At 47.1% G+C, this 21,736-nt stretch overlaps 1 protein-coding gene across 3 annotated transcripts in view; it reads left to right on the top strand.

The window, feature by feature from the left end:
• The window catches only part of DHCR24 (24-dehydrocholesterol reductase), a 37,058-nt gene that overhangs the window by 9,428 nt on the left and 5,894 nt on the right, over window positions 1–21,736 (top strand). For all 3 annotated transcript variants that reach the window (XM_017543978.2, XM_017543977.2, XM_017543976.2), the window contains exons 3-6: window positions 2,017–2,122; window positions 2,848–2,966; window positions 6,883–7,146; window positions 12,472–12,615. In XM_017543978.2, coding sequence (XP_017399467.1) covers window positions 2,017–2,122; window positions 2,848–2,966; window positions 6,883–7,146; window positions 12,472–12,615 — 633 coding nt within the window. The remainder of the gene's footprint in view (window positions 1–2,016; window positions 2,123–2,847; window positions 2,967–6,882; window positions 7,147–12,471; window positions 12,616–21,736) is intronic.

The raw sequence follows: 21,736 nt of genomic DNA, 5'->3' as shown, positions 1-21,736 counted from the left end.
TGAGCCACCAGGCCTGGACGATTTTTTTTTTTTTTTTTGAGATGGTTTCTCATTCTGTCGCCTAGGCTGGACTGGTGCAGTGGCATGATCTCGGCTCACTGCAACTTCTGCCTCCTGAGTTCAATGGATTCTGCTGTCTCAGCCTCCCAAGTAGCTGGGATTACAGATGCCTGTTACCAGGCCTGGATAATTTTTTTGTATTTTTAGTAGAGACGGGGTTTCACCATGTTGGGCAGGCTGTTCTCAAACTTCTTATCTCAGGTGAATCGCCTGCCTTGGCCTCCCAAAGTGCTGAGATTACAGGCGTGTGCCACCATGCCCAGCCTCACCCTCATCTTTTTAACTCTTAGAAAATCCAAAGTCCCCTGTGGACTCCACCTGGGTCTCTCCTTCCCTGTACTGCCTCACTCCAGTCAGTTACATGGGCCATCCCTAGAGCTAACTTTTTTTAAAAAATACTTTTTAATTTTCTTATTTTACTCCTTGCTTGTTGCCCTGGCTGGTCTCGAACCCCTGGCCTCAAGCAGTCCTCCCGCCTCAGAGCTCACTCACCTTGTTTATTTCCTGTTCTCTGAGGGATCACTAACTTTGATTGTTTATGTCCATTATGTTGAAAACCCTTATTTCATATATTTTGTCCATTTTTTTTTTCTTCAGGCAGCAGGGTAAACCTGGTCCCTGTTGTTCCACCTCAGCTAGAAGTAGAAGTCCAAGGGATGTACACATTAAAAATTGTGTGTTCCAAGAATGTGTAATGATATGGGGTGATGGTCATAGTATAGTATTAAATTTTAAAAAGGCAAGACAGAAAATGAGATGCTGTTTGTGTGTGTTGTGTTAAAACATAAAATAGTGTGAAAGGAAAATCTTGGTGCCCCAAAATTACTAAACTAAGGGAAAAGTCAAATGGAACTGCTCAGGACAAACCTGCCTCCCATTCTATTCAAAGGCATCCCTCTGCTCACTGAGATAGATGCATAGTCTGATTGCCTCCTTTGGAAGGGCTTATCAGAAACTGAAAAGGATGCGGCCGTTTGTCTCTTAACTACCTGTGACCTGGAAGCCCCCCTCCCTGCTTCAAGTTGTCCCCGCCTTCCTGGGCAGAAGCAGTGTACTTCTTACATATATTGATTGATGTCTCCTATCTCCCTAAAATGTACAAGCCTGAGCTGTGCACCAGCCTCCTTGGGCACATGTCACAGGACTGCCTGAGGCTGTATCATGGGAACGCATCCTTAAGCTTGGCAAAATAAACTTTCTAAATTAACTGAAACTTGTCTCTTATATTCAGTGTTCACAATAGCAATATAGTGTGTGGGGGGGGAAACAAAGTAAATACATAATGTACACACTGTTATTAACATTGGTAACTCTGAAGAACTAGGATAGGTGATTTTTTTTTTTTTTGAGATGGAGTCTCGCTCTGTTGCCCTGGAGTGCAATGACACTGATCTTGGCTCACTGTAGCCTCTGCCTCCTGGGTTCAAGCAATTCTCCTGCCTCAGCCTCCCAGGCAGCTGGGACTACAGGTGCTTACTACCATGCCCGGCTAATTTTTGCATTTTTAGTAGAAACAGGGTTTCACCAAGTTGGCCATGCTGTTCTCAAACTCTTGACCTCAGGTGATCCGCCCATCTCAGCCTCCCAAAGAGCTGGGATTACAGGCATGAGCCACCGTGCCCAGCCAGCATGGGTGATTTTTGTTTTCTTCTTCACTTTTGCTATATCTTCTAAGTGAATGAGTATTTCTCCTGTAATTTAGAAAAGGATAAGTCAAATATTTAGTATAAATATACTTGAAGGGCAAGGTTAAACGCTAGCTAACAGAGAGGCAGAAATCCCATTCCCTGTAATTAAAGGCAGTGTTCTAGAAAGAGCCTGTAAAGGCTGTATTGGAATCCCTGCAGGAGGTGTTTGCGAAGGTTTGAGATGACACCTTCTGTGTGCAGGAGCCCCCCACTGCCTTGGGCCTGGCAGCCTCCTTTTGACCCAGGATCTCTTTTCTTGTGTCAACAGATTGTCCGTGTGGAGCCCTTGGTGTCCATGGGCCAGGTGACTGCCCTGCTGAACTCCATTGGCTGGACTCTGCCCGTGTTGCCTGAGCTGGATGACCTCACAGTGGGTAAGGACCCCATGTTAATGGGCAGTAGGAGACAGACGGTCCTAGGATCAGAGCTGATAGGCCTTGGCCACCCTCCATCTAGTCCTGGAATTGCCACTATTCCATCTGTGACAGAAGTCATTCTGTCTCTTACTTGCCTGCTCCAATGACAGGGATGTTCACTGCCTGCTGTTCATTTCTGAGCAGTTCAAGTTATCAGATGGCACTTTTAATTTCTGGTTTGAATCTGCTTCCCTGTGACTTATTCCCATTGCTCCAATTCCACTCCATGGAACACACAGAATAAGTCTAGTCTCTCTTTTTCTCTCATAGGATTCATAGCCCCCAAAGCCTCTTCTCCAAGAAAAACATCTTTGGTTCTTTTAACTATTCCCATGGGACAGGGCTTCCTGTCACCCCGTCAGCCCCCCTTTTCATTAAAGTCCCTCTCAAAATGAATGCACACAGATTTCTAGGTTGAGGCTGGCCAGAGGTGAGGTGTGAGTACCCTTGATAAAGTCTGCTTACCACCCTCTGCCTCTAAGGATGACCTCATGCTTCCATCTGAGCCCCTCCTTCCCTCTTCTGCTCTCTAGATTGACAGGTGGGAAATCTCCCCTAAGTCAACAACCCCATTTCTGCTAGCCTGCCATGCCTCCCTCATACTAGGAGGTCCCCAGCTCCAACCCACCCCAACCCTGTACCTGAAGCTCTCCCTGCTGACACTTTGCGTGATGTCTCTGCAGGGGGCTTGATCATGGGCACGGGCATAGAGTCGTCATCCCACAAATACGGCCTATTCCAACACATCTGCACTGCCTACGAGCTGGTCCTGGCTGATGGCAGCTTTGTGCGATGCACTCCGGTGAGTTCAGCGATGGGAAACATCCATGCCAGCCTGCTCTGGGTATTAAGGATCCTGAGGTCAGGGAGGGGGCTCCTCTGGTGTGTCTCATTTCAAATACACCTGTTCAGTCTGGGGCTATATCCATAATAAAAATTTGTATAGCCCCTTATATGTGCTTGGGCGATGTTGTAAATACATTATATATATTAAGGCATGTAATCCTTCAACAACCTTATGAGGAAGATACTATTATTATCCAGATTTTATAGATAGGAAACTAAAGCTCAGAGAGGTTAATAAACTTGTCGTAGATCACACAGCTGGGACTCATACCCCAGTAATCAGCCTCCCAGATCCCTTCCCCCTAGCCATTCCTTATGCCATCCTGCCTCTTTGGAGGAAGTCAGGCCTTGGCATCAAAGCTGGGTATCTTACACTGTGAGGTGCGGTCGCGTGTCACACAACAATAGGGATGAGTTATGAGAAACGAGTTGTAGACAATTTTGTCATTGTGCAAACATCATGGAGTATACTTACGTAAACCTAGATGAGAAAACCTACTTCATACCTAGGCTACGTGGGATAGCCTACTGCTCCTTGGCTACAGACCTGTACAGCATAGTACTGTACTCAGTACTGTAGGCTGCGGTAACACATGGTACTTATGTATCTAAACATACCTAAACTTAGAAAAGGTACAGTCAAAATATAAAAGATAAAAAATGCTACATCTGGATAGCGTACCTACCATGAATGGAGCTTGCAGGACTGGAAGTTGCTCTTGGTGAGTCAATGAGTGAGTGAGTGAGTGAGTGAGTGAATGTGAATGCCTAGGAGATTACTGTACACTACTGTAGACTTTATAAATACTGTACACTTAGGCTATACCAAATTTATTTTTCAAAATTTTCTTTCTTCAATAACAAATTACTGTTATTGAATTACTGTTAGCTTACTATAACGTTTTTACTTTATAAACTCTTTAAAAACTTTTGAGTCTTGTAATAACACTGAGCTTAAAATGCAAACACATTGTGCAGGAGTCCAAAAATATTTTCCTTCTTTATATCCTTATTCTATAAGCTTTTTTCTTCTTTTTTTTAATTTTCTTTTCCTGAGACGGAGTCTCTGTTGTCTAACTGGAGTGCAGTGACACGATCTCGGCTCACTGAACCCTCAGCTTCCCAGGTTCAAGTGATTCTTCTGCCTCAGCCTCCTTAGTGGCTGGGACTACAGGCGTGCACCACCATGCCTGGCTAATTGCAGTCAGCCCTGATTATGCCAGAGCGAGACCCTGTCTCAAAGAAAAAAAGTGAAGACACTAACACACGGTAGTCTAGGCCTACCCAGAGTCAAAATTATCAATAATGCTTCCACTTACACATCTTGCCCCACTTGAAAGTCTTCAGGGACAAAACACATGGAGCTGTCATCTCCTATGACAACAAGCCTTCTTCTGCAATACCTCCTGAAGGACCTGTGGCTGTTTACAGTTAACTTCTTTTTTTTTTTTTTTTTTGAAATGGAGTCTCGCCCTGTTTACCAGCTGGAAAGCAGTGGCATGATCTCCGCTCCCTGCAACCTCCGCCTCCCGGGTTCAAATGATTATGCTGCCTTAGCCTCCTGAGTAGCTGGCATTACAGGTGCCTGTCACCACGCCCAACTAATTTTTGTATTTTTAGTAGAGGTGGGGTTTCACCATGTTGCCCAGGCTGGTCTCCAACTCCTGACCTGATGATCTGCCCACCTTGGCCTCCCAAAGTGCTTGGACTACAGGCATGAGCTACTGTACCCAGCCTTAACTTTTTTTAATAAGCAGAAAGAGTGCACTCTAAAATAACAATTAAAAGTATAGTGTAGTAAATACATAAACCAATGACAGAGTCATTATGAAGTATTATGTGGTGTACATAATTATATGTGCTATACTTTTATACAACTGGCAGTACAGATTTGCTTACACCAGTGTCGCCATAAACACATGAGTATGACATTAGGATAGCTGTGATAGCTATGATATCACTAGGCAATAGGACTTTTTCAGCTCCATTATAATCTTATGAGACCACCATCATATCTGCGGCCCATTGTTGACTGAAATGTCTTTATGCAGCACGTGATCATGTAACTAAGTGATTAGAGAGGCTGTTTTAGAAAAATAAAAGGCAATTCTGCCGGGCGCGGTGGCTCAAGCCTGTAATCCCAGCACTTTGGGAGGCCGAGGCAGGTGGATCACGAGGTCAAGAGATCGAGACCATCCTGGTCAACATGGTGAAACCCCGTCTCTACTAAAAATACAAAACATTAGCTGGGCATGGTGGTGCGTGCCTGTAGTCCCAGCTACTCAGGAGGCTGAGGCAGGAGAATTGCCTGAACCCAGGAGGCGGAGGTTGCGGTGAGCCGAGATCACGCCATTGCACTCCAGCCTGGGTAACATGAGTGAAACTCCGTCTCAAAAAAAAAAAAAAAAAGGCAATTCTACCACCCAAACTGGGATACAAACATGTAAAGCATTTTATCTAAGAGGTGGGATAGAACTGAAACTTTAAGTAACCTTGGCTCTGTCCTGGCAGGTATGAGGGGGCCCTTGGCATGGGAGAGACAGTCAGTCTGGTTGAAGTGGGTATTTCAGGGAGCCACCAGAGTCGTTTACCTCACAGAAGAGGGCCAAGGGAAAGACTCCCAGCTTGGCAGTACTATTCTTAGATGAGAGATACCCCTAGCAAGATTCACACCAGTTCATTCTATTTCCCTGAACGCTTGCTGGGGCCCTGTCTTTTAACTTATTTATTATTGGCAGAGAAAGGAGACAGACATTTGTGAATTCCTTCCCTTCTCTGAGACCCAGGTTTCTCACTGACAAATACGTGGTCTAGAGGAATAAATAGGTCCTGTATGGGAAGCTCCTTGTATAGAGCTGAGCATGTAGCAGTGTGTCATCGTCACTGCCGTGACCGGGAGAATGTGATTAGCTCCAAGGGGGAGTCGGTGGGCTCAATGCTGCTATTCCTGAGGCTTCTGCCAGCCTGCTGCAGAGCCTCTGTGCTCCAGCTCTCCTGCCCCCTGCATTCACTGTGCCCATCACCAAGAGCATTCAGGTTTCACGAAAACTCCACAGGGCTGTCCTGTTAGTAAAGGCAGGACAAGGCTGGACTTTTTCAGAAGGAGCTTTATTAGAACCAAAGAATCCCAATTAGAATGGCCAAGGAAAAGTCAGTTATCTATGTGCAAGACATGTCAAAACAATAAAATGGTGAGATTGGACATGGATTTACGGAAGCAGATGAGGTGTTGTAGGAAACACTGGCTGGGGAGTTAGGTGAGCTTGCCTGGGCCTTGGCATTGCTGCAGCTGACTTTTCTGGGAAGCCTTGGCTGAGTCATGGCAGCCCTCAGAGACTCAGTTTCTTTCCTTGTCATAAGGGAGTGCCAGCACCCTCCCTGGGCTTTGTTGTGGATGGATCCCACAAGCCAGTGGACTGGGAAAGGCTGTGTAAATTTTAGTGATGCTTCAGAAGTGAGGAAATTTAGTGTTCCCCAGCTACACTGCCTGACACCCAGTAAGGGTTCAGCTCTGTTTTAGGCCTTGGACCCCTGCCCTTGAGTCACCCATTGTGGGTTGTGGCGGGTGGCAGTGCTGGTCCCAGCTTTTTCCTGAATAGCCTCTGGGTCAGGGGCTGTGCCTAGATGGGAGAAGGAGGATGCTCTCTCAGTGAGCGTCCTTGAAACAGCGAGCAGTATTGTGTTCCATGTCATGCTGAAGCTGCAGAGAGAAAACTAAAGCCCAATAAGCTCAGTGTGTACAGTTCATTGTTTGGGTTTACACAAGACAGTGAGAGAACAGGGACTCTCCCAGGCTTTGCTCCCTGACTGACTGTGTGCCACAATATGGGACCCAAGGTTCCAGCGCTCAGCATGTCAATTCTGTCTCACAGTCCGAAAACTCAGACCTATTCTATGCCGTACCCTGGTCCTGTGGGACGCTGGGTTTCCTGGTGGCTGCCGAGATCCGCATCATCCCTGCCAAGAAGTACGTCAAGCTGCGTTTCGAGCCGGTGCGGGGCCTGGAGGCTATCTGTGCCAAGTTCACCCATGAGTCCCAGCGGCAGGAGAACCACTTCGTGGAAGGGCTGCTCTACTCCCTGGATGAGGCCGTCATTATGACGGGGGTCATGACAGACGAGGTAGAGCCCAGCAAGGTAAGCCAGGGTGTCAGCTGCTTGCAGACCAAGACTGGAGAGGCATCGCTGTACTGAGACTGAGCCCGTTCCCCCATCCTGACCCTGGCAGCCACCTCTTCAAGGCTGGGTCAGCCCACCTGGGATACAGGCAACAGGATCTATCATCAGAGTTGTCTTAGACAGTGATGGAAGCTTCCACCTACTCCCTACCGCCTGCCTGTGATGTGCTTGTCTCTTAGTGGATGCAATCTTTGGTCCTCATAGCAACCCCATTTTACAGATGAGGAAACTGAATCTTCAAGAGGTAATGTAGGCTGGGCACAGTGGCTCACACCTGTAATCCCAACATTTAAAAGAGATAATGTAAACTTCCACAATATTTGAGTCATTGATTTGATGCCTTGGAATCTAGATTGACATTCCTTCCACATATGCCATGTAATTTTTACTAGCAGTTTTTTCTGCCTTTAGAAAGGATTTGTGCTTATTGTAAGACACTTGGAAGGTACAAACAAGTAAAGAGGAAAGAAAAGACTCCACCTGTAAATGTGACCCAAAGCCAGTATGGCCAATGTATTTGGTATACAATTGGTCCTTCTGTCTCTGGGTTTCACATCAGTGGATTCAACCAACTGCAGACTGAAAATGTTCAGGGGGCAAAAATGGATGGTTTCATGTGAGCTGAACACGGACAGACTTTTTTTTTTCTTATCAATTCCTTAACTATTATATAGCATTTACATTGTATTAGGTATTATAAGAAATCTAGAGATGGTTTAAAGTATACAGGAGGATGTGCGTAGGGTTCTATGCACATACTGCATCATTTTATGTATAGGACTTACGCATTCATGGATTTGGGGGGATCCTGGAACAAATCTCCCATGGATACTGAGGGACAACTGTATTTATTTCCTCTTTCTGTGTATGGATTTTTTTTAAAGGTTTTAAATTGTAAATGTAATATAACAATGCCAAAATACATAAAGAAAAGTTAAAGTAAAAGTACATCTCTTTACACCCAGGATGTAACCACTTAGGTATAACACTTTTGTGTGTATTCTTCAAGACTATTTTTTTTTCCTTTTCTGTTTTGTTTGTTTTTTTTTTGTTTTTTTTTGAGAGAGGGTCTCTGTCACCCAGGCTGGAGTACAGTGGTGCAGTCATAGCTCACTATAGCCTTGAACTCCAGGGCTCAAGCAATCCTCCTGCCTTAGCCTCCTAAGTAGCTGGGACTACAGGCATGTGCCACCATGTCTGGTTAATTTTTAATTTTTTTTGAGATAGTCTCACTCTGTTGCCCAGGCAGTGGTGTGATCTCGGCTAACTGCAACTTCTGCCTCCCAGGTTCAAGCAATTCTCATGCCTTAGCTTCCCAAGTAGCTGGAATTACAGGCATGTGCCACCATACCACACCTGCCTAATTTTTGCAGTTTTACTAGAGATGGAGTTTTGCCATGTTGACCAGGTGGGTCTCAAACTCCTGACCTCAGGTGATCCACCCACCTTGGCCTCCCAAGCCAAGTGCTGGGATTATAGGTGTTAGCCACTGTGCCCAACCTAGTTAATTTTTAAAATTTTTTTGTAGGGGTGGGGTCTTGCTATGTTGCCCAGGCTAGTCTTGAATACCTGGCCTTAAGCAATCTTCCCACCTTAGCCTCCCAAAGTAGTGAGATTATAGGTGTGAGCCACCAAACCCAGCCAAGACCTATTTCCCTGTGTGTGTGTGTATGTGTGCATGTCTTCTTTTCATTCTATAACATCCCATTTTTGCATGTAAATAATTGGCTTAATTTAGCCCTTACTGACATTTATGTTGCATAAACTTTTGCTCTTACAAATAATATTGCATTGAAGATTTAAGACTGTCTTACATTTATCCTGTCCTTCTGTACAAATATTTGTGTAGGATTGAATCAGAAAAATGGAACTCATTACACAAAGGTTTGAGCACTTTAAATGTTAATAGATAAAACCAAACAACCCTCAAGAAGAGCTGTGCTTGTGCCTACTTGCAGCAGTGGTGCGTGAGAACACCTTTTTCCCTACATGCTTGCCAACACTAAATAAGATCACTCTTTCATTTTTGCCAATCTGATAGGGTTAAAAATAGTATCTCGTTTTATTTTGCAGTTCTTGGATCACTCATGAGGGTGAGCATCTCTTTGCAGTTTGTTTGTCTTCAGCTGTGATCACCTGTTCACATTTGTCTTTTCTTGTTTATTGTTTTTTGTTTTGTTTTGAGACAAGGTCTCGCTCTGTTGCCCAGACTAGATGCAATGGTGCAATCTCGGCCCACTGCAATCTCTGCCTCCCAGGCTCAAGCAATTCTCCTGTCTCAGCCTCCCGAGTAGCTGGGAGTACAGGCACACACCACTGCACCCGGCTAATTTCAGTATTTTTAGTAGAGACAGGGTTTCACCATGTTGCCCGGGTTGGTCTCAAACTTCTGAGCTCAGATGATCCTCCTGCCTCGGCCTCCCAAAGTGCTGGGATTACAGGTGTGAGCCACTGCACCCAGCCTTTTTCTTGTTTATTGTAATGAGCGTTTCCCCATGTTGTTATATTGCCTTCATAACTATTGTTGTTAATGTCCACCTACAGAACATTGCATAGAGCAAACGAATGAATGCCCTATCGCTGCCCAGAGTTGAAAATTTAAGCTTTCTGATTTTTTTTGTTATTTTAATTAATGGAGCAATGAACAACTTTTGTCTGTAATTCGAATAATGTCTTAATGTAGAAATCGCAGATCAAAGGATAGCATCCCTTCAGACTCTTAATCTATACCTATATATATACTTCAAACATTTTAAACTTGTAAAGGGCTGGAAAATCATCTGGTACAATCCTCTCTACAAATAAGAAAATGAGGCCCAAAAAGGGAAAGAGACTTCTCTGAGGACACACAGCTAGCACAGAACAGATTTAAATTCCAGCTTGTGACTCCTGGTTCAGTCAGTTCCCCAACATATCAGCCTGCAGACTTTAGCATCATGCAAACATTGCTCCCTGTGTGTCTCTGCGGTAAGTGCGGAGGTCCTGGAGCAGCGGTAGCAATACGGCATATCAAGCTGAAGTGTATGGCCCTCCTGGGCCCCTGGATCTGCCTGACCCAGGCCAAAGCCCAGACAGTACGTGTCACCTACACCAAGTCACCTAGCAAGGACATCTAGACCAGAGTTTCCAGGTGCTCTGAGGCATTCCCTTGAGGCTATCAGGGGTAGGAAAGCTGAGGGATGGGACCAAGGGGAGTTACCACCCCCACTGTACCCAAAGTGGCTCTGCTGTCTTCTGTTTGATGTGTTAGATGCCACCTAAGATTATGATTGGGCAGAGGGGTTTGCACTGCTTTTAAAATATTTGGAGACCTGATCTGATTCCTTTACTTCCCAAGGAGAAGACTTGAGGCCCAGAGGGCCTTACCCAGAGGCCCTCCCAGAATCAGCAACAGAGGGGTATTTGCCAAGTGCCCCAGTGAGCAAGACCCTGATACCTGATGGGAACAGGGCTGAGGCAGAGTGGTAGATGCCATTAGACGTCTAGGCACTTCATTTTAGAAGCATTTCTTCCAAACATTTCTGTTTCCAAGCATTTGGGAAGTTGTCCCTGTGTGCCAGGCCCTGTGATGGGCCCTCTGCAGGCACTGCCCAGTGTAAAGCTTGCCACAATCCTGTGAGAAGCAGCCTGCCCCCATTTCACGGGGCGGGGAGCAGAGATAGGAAGTGGCTTGCAATTAAGGACTGAGGTGGCCTGGAGCTCGTGTAGCCACCTGGCCTCCTCAGCTGGTGTGTGCCTGGAAGAGACATACTATCTAGGTTCTTTCCCATATCCTGAGCTTCTCTGCATGGCTCCTGATGCATCAGCGGGCACCAGGAGCACCTGTATCTAAGTGGCCCTAAGTCTCACTTTCATTATGCAGCTGGTGGTGCCACTGCCACATATATGCCACACCTCACCTGGGGTTAGATCAGGTTGCTCTGTTTCCTTCTGGGTTCCCCTCTTCACATGAGCAGGCAGAGGCCAGCATGAGTGTTTTTTGCCCTGCCCCATACCATCCCCACCAAAACTAATTTGGGCAAAGAGGCTCTTTAGCCCTAGTTTCCTGACCCTGCAGAGTGTCCTGAGCAGCAGGGTGGGCACAAGCACAAGCAGGTGCACACAGAGAAGCTGCACGTGCTGGGGGCCAGAGATCCAGAGCAAAGGGTTGCCTGGCTCTAGGGTAGAGAAGGTCAGCAACGGGGGTGGGTGGGGGCTGAGACTCCAGCCCCCTGTGAGCCAGGCACTGTGCTTGGCACTTCCTACATCATCTCTTTTAGTCTTCCAGAGGTGCTAAGTAAACTGCCCAGGCTCTGCCGAATGTGTTGTAAGTGGAAAAAGCAAATTGGCAAATAATACATGTAAGATAATCCCATTTTTATAAATACAATGGGCATGTGTATGTAATTTCTAATAGGCAAAGAACTCCCACAAAGTATGTATTTTTATTGACATGTTACATGTGAAGAAACCGGCTCAGAGATGACCTGCCTGAGGTCACACAGCTGGTGGGGAACTAGGTGTGTCCCCAGCTGCCCATCCTGAAGCTTATGCTCTTTCCAGGATCCCCCCTGCCTCTCCCTGTGAGCATCTGCCAGAATTCATTTATGGATGAGGAAGCTGAGGCCAGGAGAAGCTCAGCCATCCTAGCACACACAGCACATTGAGTCCTGACCCTTTAGGGCTGAAGGAGACACCAGCTCAATACAAGATTTGGGTGTGAGAGCCCCCAGAGCCAGGGACAGGGCCAGGGCCAGGGAGGTGTGAGGTTTATTCATGTGAGCATCCTCCAGACAATGGCTGCCTGGGGAGTGCTGTGCCCAGAGGACTGTGGAGCTTGGTCCAGGGACAGCAGGGAAAGTGCCATGACCAATTAGTGCTGCGAGCCCTGGATTGCATTGACAGGCTGACCCATGCCCAGAGTTCAAGCTTCACTGGCCTCAGGGAGGGTAGGAAAGGAGGGAGGGAGGGAATTCCCCTGCCTGGAGCACTGCATCAGGGCAGACACTATTAAACATTTGCACCAGGCTAGGCTGGGGTCACTGAGTTCTCTAGACTGTCGGGGACTTACTGTGTGGCCCTGGGCACATACCACTTAACCTCTTTTGAGCTCCTGCTCTCTCTGCTAGAAGATACCCGCTGTGCATAACCTCACCAGCTTTCAAGAGTCTCAAAGGTGATAATAGACATCAGAGAGCTTTGAAAAGGCCAGGAGTGCTGAACAGAAGCCGGGTGTCACTGTTACGCCCTGATGGCGCTGGGCACTTGTCTGCAGGCTGATCACAGTGCCCTCTGTCATTTCAGCTGAATAGCATTGGCAATTACTACAAGCCATGGTTCTTTAAGCATGTGGAGAACTATCTGAAGACAAACCGAGAGGGCCTGGAGTACATTCCCTTGAGACACTACTACCATCGCCACACGCGCAGCATCTTCTGGGAGCTCCAGGTGAGGCTTGGGTTTCTGTAGCCCTGGCTCCTCCCGGCCAGCCGGGCAGGGAGCCCAGACAGGTAACACTGTAGCCATACTCTCCCTTCAGGGAAAAGAGTGGCTTTGTCCTAAGTAACCTGTGATGACTTCTCAAGCAGCAACACAGTCGTTTCCTTTTGAAGGAACCAACTACCTCCAGTTCAAGCAGCAGGCTCTCAGCAAGCATCTGCTTGGTGCTGGGGAGGGAGGCCCTGGGCCGGTACTTTGGAGAACACAGACCTGTTCTGCTCTTAACAAGGGTTAGCCTCTAGCCAAGGTGAGCAGACAGATCCCTGCACTGTAAAGGGCCACAGAGACAAGAGGAGGAAGTGGCTAGTTCTGCCTAGGTCTCGGGATGGCAGCCAAGCCTGGCTGTGAAAGGTGAGTGAGAATTTGCTGTTGCGTGTGTAGACGGGTGGGTAGATGAGGAGCAGTGACACTTTAAGTGGGGGAAGGTCAGGAAGAGTCCCTCAGGAGATGACTTTGTGAGCAGGGACCTGAACACAGGGAGGGCAGGCCAGCAACAACTCGGGAGGACTCTGGAACTCTGTTCCCAGGCAGAGGGACAGCCAGAGCCCAGGGCTTGAGCTGGGCTAACAAGAAATTAACTGTTACAAAATGGACAGACAGTTCAGCGTAGATTAGTGCATTCACAGTGCTGTGCAGCCGCTCCCTTTACGTAGTTCCAAACATTTTCAGCACCTAAAAGGAAACCCTGCACCCATTAAGCAGTCACTCCCTATTTTCTCCCCTGGCCCCAGCCTGTGGCAACCACCAATTTGTCTTCTGTCTCTATGGATTTACTTATTCTGGATATTTCATATATGTGGAATCATACAGTATGTGCCTTTTGTAACTGGCTTCTTTCGCTTAGCAGAATGTTTTCAGTATCAGTATTTCATTTCTTTTTATGGTAGGATAGTAGTTCATCTTATGAGGCCACATTTGGTTTCTTCACTCTTTGTTGATGGACATGTGGGTTGTTTCAACCTTTTGGCTACTGTGAACAGTGCTGTTATGAACATTCATGTATTTGTTTGAATACCTGTTTTCAGTTCTTTGGGATATAGAACTAGGAGTGGAATTGCTGGGTCAGATGCTAATTCTGTGTCTGACTTTCTGAGAAACAACCAAACTCTTTTCCACTGAGGCTGTGCCGTTTTACATTCCCACCAGCAAGGTATGAGTGTCCTAATTTTTCAACATTCTTACCAACACTTGTTACTTTCTGGTTTTTAAATTATTAGTATTGTTATAGCCATTCTGGTGCATTTGTGGTATTAATTTTCATTTTCCTTGGAGCTAATCATGTCGAGCATCTTTTTATATGCATGTCAGCCATTTTGTGTATCTTTGGTGAAAGGTCTGTTTGAATCCTTTGCCCTCTTTTTAAATTTCGTCCTTTGTCTTTTTTGTTGAGAGGTAAGAGTTTCTTATGTAAACTGGATACTAGACCCTCATCAGATACGTGATTTGCAAACCTTTTCTCCCATTCTGCGGGTTTTTTTTTTCATGTCTTGGTAATGTCCTTTGATGACCAGAAGTTTTGAATTTAGATAAATCCTAATTTATCTATTTTCCCTTTTGTTGTTTGTGCTTTTAGTGCCATATATATAAGAATTTATTGCCAAACCCAAGGTCATGAAGATTTACCCCTAAGTTTTCTTCAAAGACTTTATGGCTGTAGCTCTTATATTTAGGTTGTTGAGTGGGGTAGGAGTCCAGTTCCATTCTTTTGCATATAGCTACCCAGGTGTCCTAGCAAGACTGCATGTGTTTGAAAAACAGCACGAGCGCTGTGGAGCTAGCATTCCCACGCTGAGCCATGGTGAGGAATGAGGTCAAACGGCCGCCAGAGGCTAGATCATATGGCTCCTTGTCGGTTAGGAAGGACTTTATATTTTATTCTAAGTATAATAGGAAGCCAGCGAGGGCTTTGAACAGGAAAGTGGCATGGCCTGAATTTTCTTTTAAAAGGGTAACTGTGACAGCTGGATGGAGTAGATAGGGGTGGGAGTGGGCAAGAGTGGAAGAAAGAAGACACTTGTCTGGGCAGCACAGAAAAGTGTCAAATCTGGAAGATGCAGTGCAGGTTGAACCACCAAAAGGATTTCCAGACAGATCGGCTGTGGATGTGATTCCAAAGTTTGGGGCCAAGATTGACTGCCATTTTAAACAGGGAGAGGAGACTGGAAAGGGGAATCAGAAGCCATTCAGATGTCCAGGTGGGACGACAGCAGGAGCCAGTGACATGTGTCAGGAGTTCAGGAGTTCAGTGGAGGTTGGAGCCCCACATACATATTTCTCAGCCTCAGAGAAATGTTTTCTAAAGCCATGGAGGTAGATGAGTGAGGGTGGCTAGAGAAGACCCTGGGACACCCTGCAGGTTAGGGGAGGAGGAACCAGCCAAGGACAGGAGGAGGTACTGTCAACCAGGGTGGGGGAACAAAACCAGGAGGATGTGGCATCCCAGAATCCAAGGGGAGACTGTTTCAGAAGGAAGACCAGCAACTGTGCCACATGCTGCTGAGGGAGATGAAGACAGAGACCTCTGGATTTGGCCATGGGAATGTCATCACTGACTTTAAGCGATAGGGGTGAAACCTTGACCAGTGAGGGCAAGAGAGAACCAGAGACAAGGCAGTGGAGACAGTGGAAGCAAACCTGAGAGGCTCACTGTCAAGAGAGGCGGAGAAACAGGGTGACGGTTGGAGCGGGTGTGGGGGAAGGTGAAGGTACCTTGTCTGTGTGATTGCTTTTAAGATGGGAGAGATGGCAATCATGACAGTGATCCAGAGGAGGGGAAAATGACAGTGCAGGAGAGGGTAGATTGATAGTGTGAAGTCTTCAGTCGGGGCATGGAGTGGCTCCTGAGCTCGGGTGGAGAGGTTGTCTTTTGATGGGCACATGGAGAGTTCATCCAGTTGTCGGGAGGGAAGCGGGACTAATGGCTACAGTTGCTACAAATGGGAGGATCATAGGGTGGTAGGAGGGTGTGGGAGTTCTCTTCTGATTGCTTCTGTTTTCTCAGTGAAATAAGGATTTCAGCTGATGAAAGGGGAGAGGATGTTGATGGTTTGAGGAGAGAAGAGATGTGAAGCTGTCCCTCGGAGAGTGGGAAATGAATTAACAGGGGAACACTGTGGCACTGCCAGGCAGCATTGGTCCTACCAGGGGTTTGTGCTCGTGAATTTACAGTAAGATCAGTGTGGTTGTGGGTTTTCACCCAGGAATCTGTGTGGGTGGGGTACAGAGTAGGCAGAGTTATATTTAACCGTGGCTGAGGTTTGGCAGGGAGTGTGATGTGTAGGCAGGAGTGAGGACCCAAGGGTGTGGTTACAATTACATCTAAGCCAGCCACAGTGGGAGGCAGGATGTGAGAGGCCCCCAGGGACTGACAAGGGACTGATATGGTGGACAGGATGCCCTGGGTGGAGTGAAGCATTAAAGCCAGGGGACTAGAGGGCACAAGCTAGTAAGAGAGGCGGTGATGGCTGAGAGCAAACACTTGCAATTGAAGCTATGGAGACAGTGAATGTAGACATCATGACCAAGCCGAGGGGTCAGCAATCTTTCCTAAAGGCCAAACAACAAATATGTTAGGCATTGCAAGCCACGGAGTCTCTCACAGTTCCTCAGATCTGCCACACGGAAACAGCCAAAGACAGTACATAAATGAATAGGGATGACTGGCTCCAATAAAATCAAATTTACAAAAACAGGAGCTAGGCCACATTTACCAGTGGGCTCACTTCCACTCCCACACTGGATCTCGATGAGTGGTAATTTCTGTCCCCTCCTCTAGAGTATGTTGTGAGAGTCAGTGGCCAAAGACATGTGGAAGATAAGGTCACTGGAATATAAAGAAAGAAGGCCAAGGTCAGGGAGGCCAGGGGCATAGAGGCCAGGCATGGACAGAACCATCTCTGTGGGTATTAAATCACCGAAAATTAATGTTGAAGAAGGTGACAGTTTTCCAGGACCCGGTGAAAGGAACCAAGGATGTTGGAGTCAGGAAATCCAATGATCCACACTCCAGTGAAGGGAGCTGTGGTTTTCAGGGGAGGTATTGGGCACATGTTTCCAAGTTTCTGAGGTTGGTTTCTGGGCACAGGGGAGGAAGAGAGATCTGGAAGCAGGAATGAGGGGCCAGGAGGACTCTGCCTCACTTACATCTAGTCCAGTGGCAGGAGGGTCACAGGGGAGACAATGATACCACTTAAAGAGGGCTTCAGGGTTCTAGTTAAGAACAAGGAGGGGAAAGGAATGTTCAGAGACAGGATGGAGAGGGTTTTGCTGCTGTCAGACCATGAGAGCACAGAGGGAGTGCCTGAGAGGAAGGGCAGCGGGGCAGTGGCAGATGAGGTCAGATTAAGAGATGCTGCATTGCCGTAGCAGGTGAAGATCACAGGTAGCAAGGCCCCTGGAAGGCCATGGTGACTAAGGACAACTGAAGATAAGGCATGACCGAATTACACCTGGTGGGCCCCTAGGAGAGGGTGATTGGTCAGTTCTGACGTTGGGATAGGTATCTTAAGCAGAATGTGATTGGGTGGCGGTAGGGGTAGAGGAGTATAGGGGTGAGGGTCTCATCATGGCCTGGGGGCTGTGGGGTCCTCCACACCCATTAGTCTTAATCTTGGGCGATGTCCAGGCCCACAGCAGGTAGTGGGCAATTTTGCCAAAAGTAGAAGCCACTATAAGTCCTGCTTGATTCCAGCCAAGAGCTGTGTTAAGGTTGTGGAGCGTGATTTCGTTAAGAGAAAGGAGAGGAGCCAGCGAAAGAGGATCATAAAGGTAACAGCAGTGCTAACGTTAGCCCGTCCTGACGTGGTGGACGCTAAGGCTGAACACTTTCCATGCCTTGTCTTCATCTTCTCAGCAATCCTCTGAAGTAGGTATTAGTGTTATTTCCATTCCGCAGATGAGTTTTAGGTTATCCAAAGTAACCACCAGCCTGGCCAACATGGCAAAACACCATCTCTACTAAAAATACAAAAATGAGCCAGGCGGATTGGGACATGCCTGTAATCCCAGCTACTAAGGAGGCTGAGGCTGGAGAATCCCTTGATCCTGGGAAGTAGAGGTTGCAGTGAGCCAAGATCATGCCACTGTACTCCAGCCTGGACGACAGAGTGAGACTCTGTCTCAAAAACAAAAATAAAATTGTTCAAGACAAAGTAAATAACACAACTCAGAGAATAAGTGTATTTGTGATCTATAGCTACATAATGAACAAAACCAAAAGTTAGAGGTTAAAGCAGCAAACGCTTATTATATCATTGTTTCTGAAGGTCAAGGACTTGGGAGTGGCTGATCTGGGTGGTCCTGGCTCAGGGTCTCTCATGCTGTGGGCTAGGGCAGCAGTCATCTGGAGGCATGACTGGGGCTGGGAGATCAGCTTCCAGCTCCCATGGATGTTGACCATACCTTAGCTCCTTGCCACATGGGTTCCTCCAGTAACCTCACGACAAGGCAGCTGGCTTCGCCCAGAGCAAGTGATCCAAGAGAGACCAAGGAGGAGTCTGCAGTGCCTTTTACGACCCAGTCGCTGGTCACACCTGTCACGGAGTCACTAATCCAGTCCATACTCAAGGGACGGGCATTGAGCTCCACTTCTTGAAGGAAAGGACTAGCGAAGAATCTAGGGCCATGTTTTGAAACCACTACACAGAGCTAGGGTTCAAAATGAGGTTGGTCTTACATATTTGTGCTATTAAACACTGGCCCACACTGCCTTCAGGTAAAGGAAGAATCTGGAAGAATGGGTGTTTTCAGCATGCCTTTGCATACAGGAAGTTAATGTTCAGACCCTCGTGATCTGTCACTGTGAGGTAGTAGGGAAGCATGACGGCGAAGAGTGAGAAGTCAAGCTGTGGCGCAGTCACAAGGAAGGCTTCAGCTGACCCACAGGCAGCCCTGGGGTAAGGTGGCCCTCCAGAGTTGTGTCACCTTGAGGCCAGTGGGCTAGGACTTTACACCCAAATGCTGCCCCATCAACCAGTCATTGTGCAGGCTGACCTTGGATGAGGCAGCTCCTTTCTGCCAAGGGCAGTTCTGAGTGTCAGCAGTCAGCACCCCCCTGCAGCTGTTTCCCCAGGAATGGGTGTCTCCCTGGAGCAGGCATCTGCGTGGAGCACCGCAGCATCCTCTACAGTAGAAATGCAGAAGTCAAGACATTTCTAGAGGGGAGGAGTAAACAATTTCAAATGCATGCTTCCCAACCCCCACCCCGCCCCCACCCCTGCTGGGATAACTCTTCTCCCATTGGTGGCCTTTCCCCCAGGTTCCTCCCTGCTGAGCAAGACCCTGGAATGATCCAAGTGTGGCCACACCTGGGTGCTAAGTCCCTTAACAAGTGATCAGTACATTCCAGTCACACCTGTGCCAGGCCTGGCTGGTCCGGTCACTTCCCTTCCCCCAGCTTGGTCAATCAGCAACACGTGGAGTCAGAGCTAGTGCATAATTTGCAGGGCCCAGTGCAAAAAGCAGCCCAAAAGTGCTTTAAAGGTACTAAAATGTAAAGCTTTTTTCTTTCTCCATGGTCTCTCTCTTGTCATAAATAGTTGCAACTTAATGCCATTCTAAGTAAAGAAAAATTTAAATTATTAGCATGAATTTTACTGTTCATTGTTTAAATGTATTTATCAATACAAATATAAGAACATTGAACTCCTCATGTATATGTATATCTTGATATCTTGGTTCCATTAAGAATGCAGCATAAACACTCTTTTTCTCTTTGCTACATGCACGTTCTACCAACACTAACTTTGACTTACAGTGAGTAAGGCAGGACTGAAAGAAAAGGAACCAGGGGCAGCTCTGTCTTGCCTTTCCGTTTTTTTTTTTTTTTTTGAGATGGAGTCTTGCTCTGTCGCCCAGGCTGGAGTGCAGTGGTGCGATCTCGGCTCACTGCAACCTCTGCCTCCTAGGTTCAAGCGATTCTCCTGCCTCAGCCTTCTGAGTAGCTAGGAGTACAGGCACATGCCACCACGCCCAGCTAATTTTTTGTATTTTTAGTAGAGACGAAGTTTCACTGTGTTAGCCAGGATGGTTTCAATTTCCTGACTTCATGATCCACCAGCCTCAGCATCCCAAAGTGTGGGATTACAGGCGTGAGCCACTGTGCCCAGCTGCCATTCCCTTTTATGTCATTGTTTCAGTGTAAGTGGTTGGCCAACACAGGGAGTTAACACCAGTAAGAAAGGATATAAGGGTTCTTGTGTTCATAGGCCACTGCTCCAGAACCTTCTTCTTTAGCTGGGGTTTCTGGCTCAGGCTGGGCCCCTTGGATTTGCCGTGGGGCCTTACAGCCAGTGAGCAAGGATGGCCAGAGAAGAAGGGCTGCAGTGAGGGTCTCTGGAATGACTGGCCTCAGCAAGTGGGCAACTTCGGACCCTGGGACCCCAGGGCACTAAGCAACATAGTAATGGGTGGACACAAGTGGGAAAGGAAAAGGGCAGGGCAAATGTTTAACACTTGAACTTTCTGAGGCTAAGACTGGAAAATGAATGGTTTCAGCTGATGCATTTGGCTAATAATGGACTATTTTTAGGAAAAAACACAAATGGCTTTTAAAATTAAAGTGATACAGTCTAACTCAGAATTAGAGACAGGCAAAACAGAACTCCAAGAGTCTCATTTTTCACCTATCACAATGAATGACGGTGATCTAGAAGTTTGATACCACATTGTGCTGGCAGGTCAGGAGAGCAGGGAAACCATTCTCCTGCCTTGTCTGTTGTCTGGGAGAGTATAACATGGTACAGTCTCTGAAATGGTATCCATTAAAATTGCATACACTGTTTAAGCCAAAATCTTCCACTTCTAGGAGTTTATCTTTCTGACACATAGAAATGGGCAACGAATATGAAGGATATTCGTTGGAATAATCTGGAAATAATCTAAATGTCTGCCAGTAGAGAAGTGATTAAATAAATAAATAAATTGTGATACATCCCCATAATTGTGCAGGTGTCAATTACCTTTCTTTCTTTTTTTTTTTTTTTTGAGACAGAGACTCGCTTAGTTACCCAGGCTGGAGTACAGTAGCTTGATCTCAGCTCACTGCAACCTCCACCTCCCAGTTCAAATGATTCTCCTGCTTCAGTCTCCTGAGTTGCTGGATTTACAGGCACCCACCACCACACCGGCCCATTTTTTTTTTTTGTATATTTGATAGAGATGGGGTTTCACCATGTTGGCCAGGCTAGTCTCAAACCTCAAGTGATCCACCCTCCTCGGCCTCCCAAAGTGCTGGGATTACAGGCGTGAGCCACTGTGCCCGGCCCAATAAGCATTTTATACAATGGGCCAGACAGTATATGATCCAGGTTTTTTGAACTTTCTAGTAACTGCTCTTCCTTGTAGCCTGGAGGCAGCCATGGACAATTTGTAAAGGAACACAACCAGAGAATGGGCCAAATTTGTGGACCCCTGCAGCACACATTAGGCACCCACAACCAAAGGCAGTAGTGCTCTCTGCATTGGTACAGATGGTACAGTGATGAGCAGGTACACTAAGATGCCACATTTGTGACGTTTTTTGCTTTCTGTTTTCTCAAAGCTCTTCTGCTTCTCTGTGTGTCAGTTGTCTCCTGAAGGCTAGGCAAATCATTATACCAATGCTTGCCATTAGGGAGTGGGAGGGGAGTTGAGGGTGGGCGGGGAGTGAGGTCAGGTCATTGCTGGAAGGGAAATAGGGTCAGGAATGTTCAGGGAGGCTCAACCTTTGTACTACTGGGACTTCTGCTGTGGGCATGTGTAGATCTTCCAAAGGTAACCAAGGAAACAATAAAAGCCATGCTATTTATTGGGCTCCTGTTGTGTGCCAGACATTGGCAAAGGCGTGAGGATCTAGCAGAAGCAAGCAGGCAGGTCCCTGACTTTGTGGGAGTGGTCTGGCAGCTCCAGGGAAGTGAGGGAAAGGGTCACTCAGCCTTCAACACTTACACACATGGCTGCTTTGGGGAGTCGCTGTGCCTCCTAGTCCGATGTGGACCCTTGCATGAGCTGCCCCAGCCTCTCCTTGTCGCCACTTTTCCCACATTGTCATCCAGTGGCCTGTGTCTTCCACACCTGGGGGAGTGGGTGTTTT

This window comes from Cebus imitator, unplaced genomic scaffold (genome assembly GCF_001604975.1).
Source record: "Cebus imitator isolate Cc_AM_T3 unplaced genomic scaffold, Cebus_imitator-1.0 Scaffold163, whole genome shotgun sequence".
NCBI classification, from domain to species: Eukaryota; Metazoa; Chordata; class Mammalia; order Primates; family Cebidae; genus Cebus; species Cebus imitator.
This window is presented reverse-complemented; position numbering and strand designations above follow the sequence as displayed.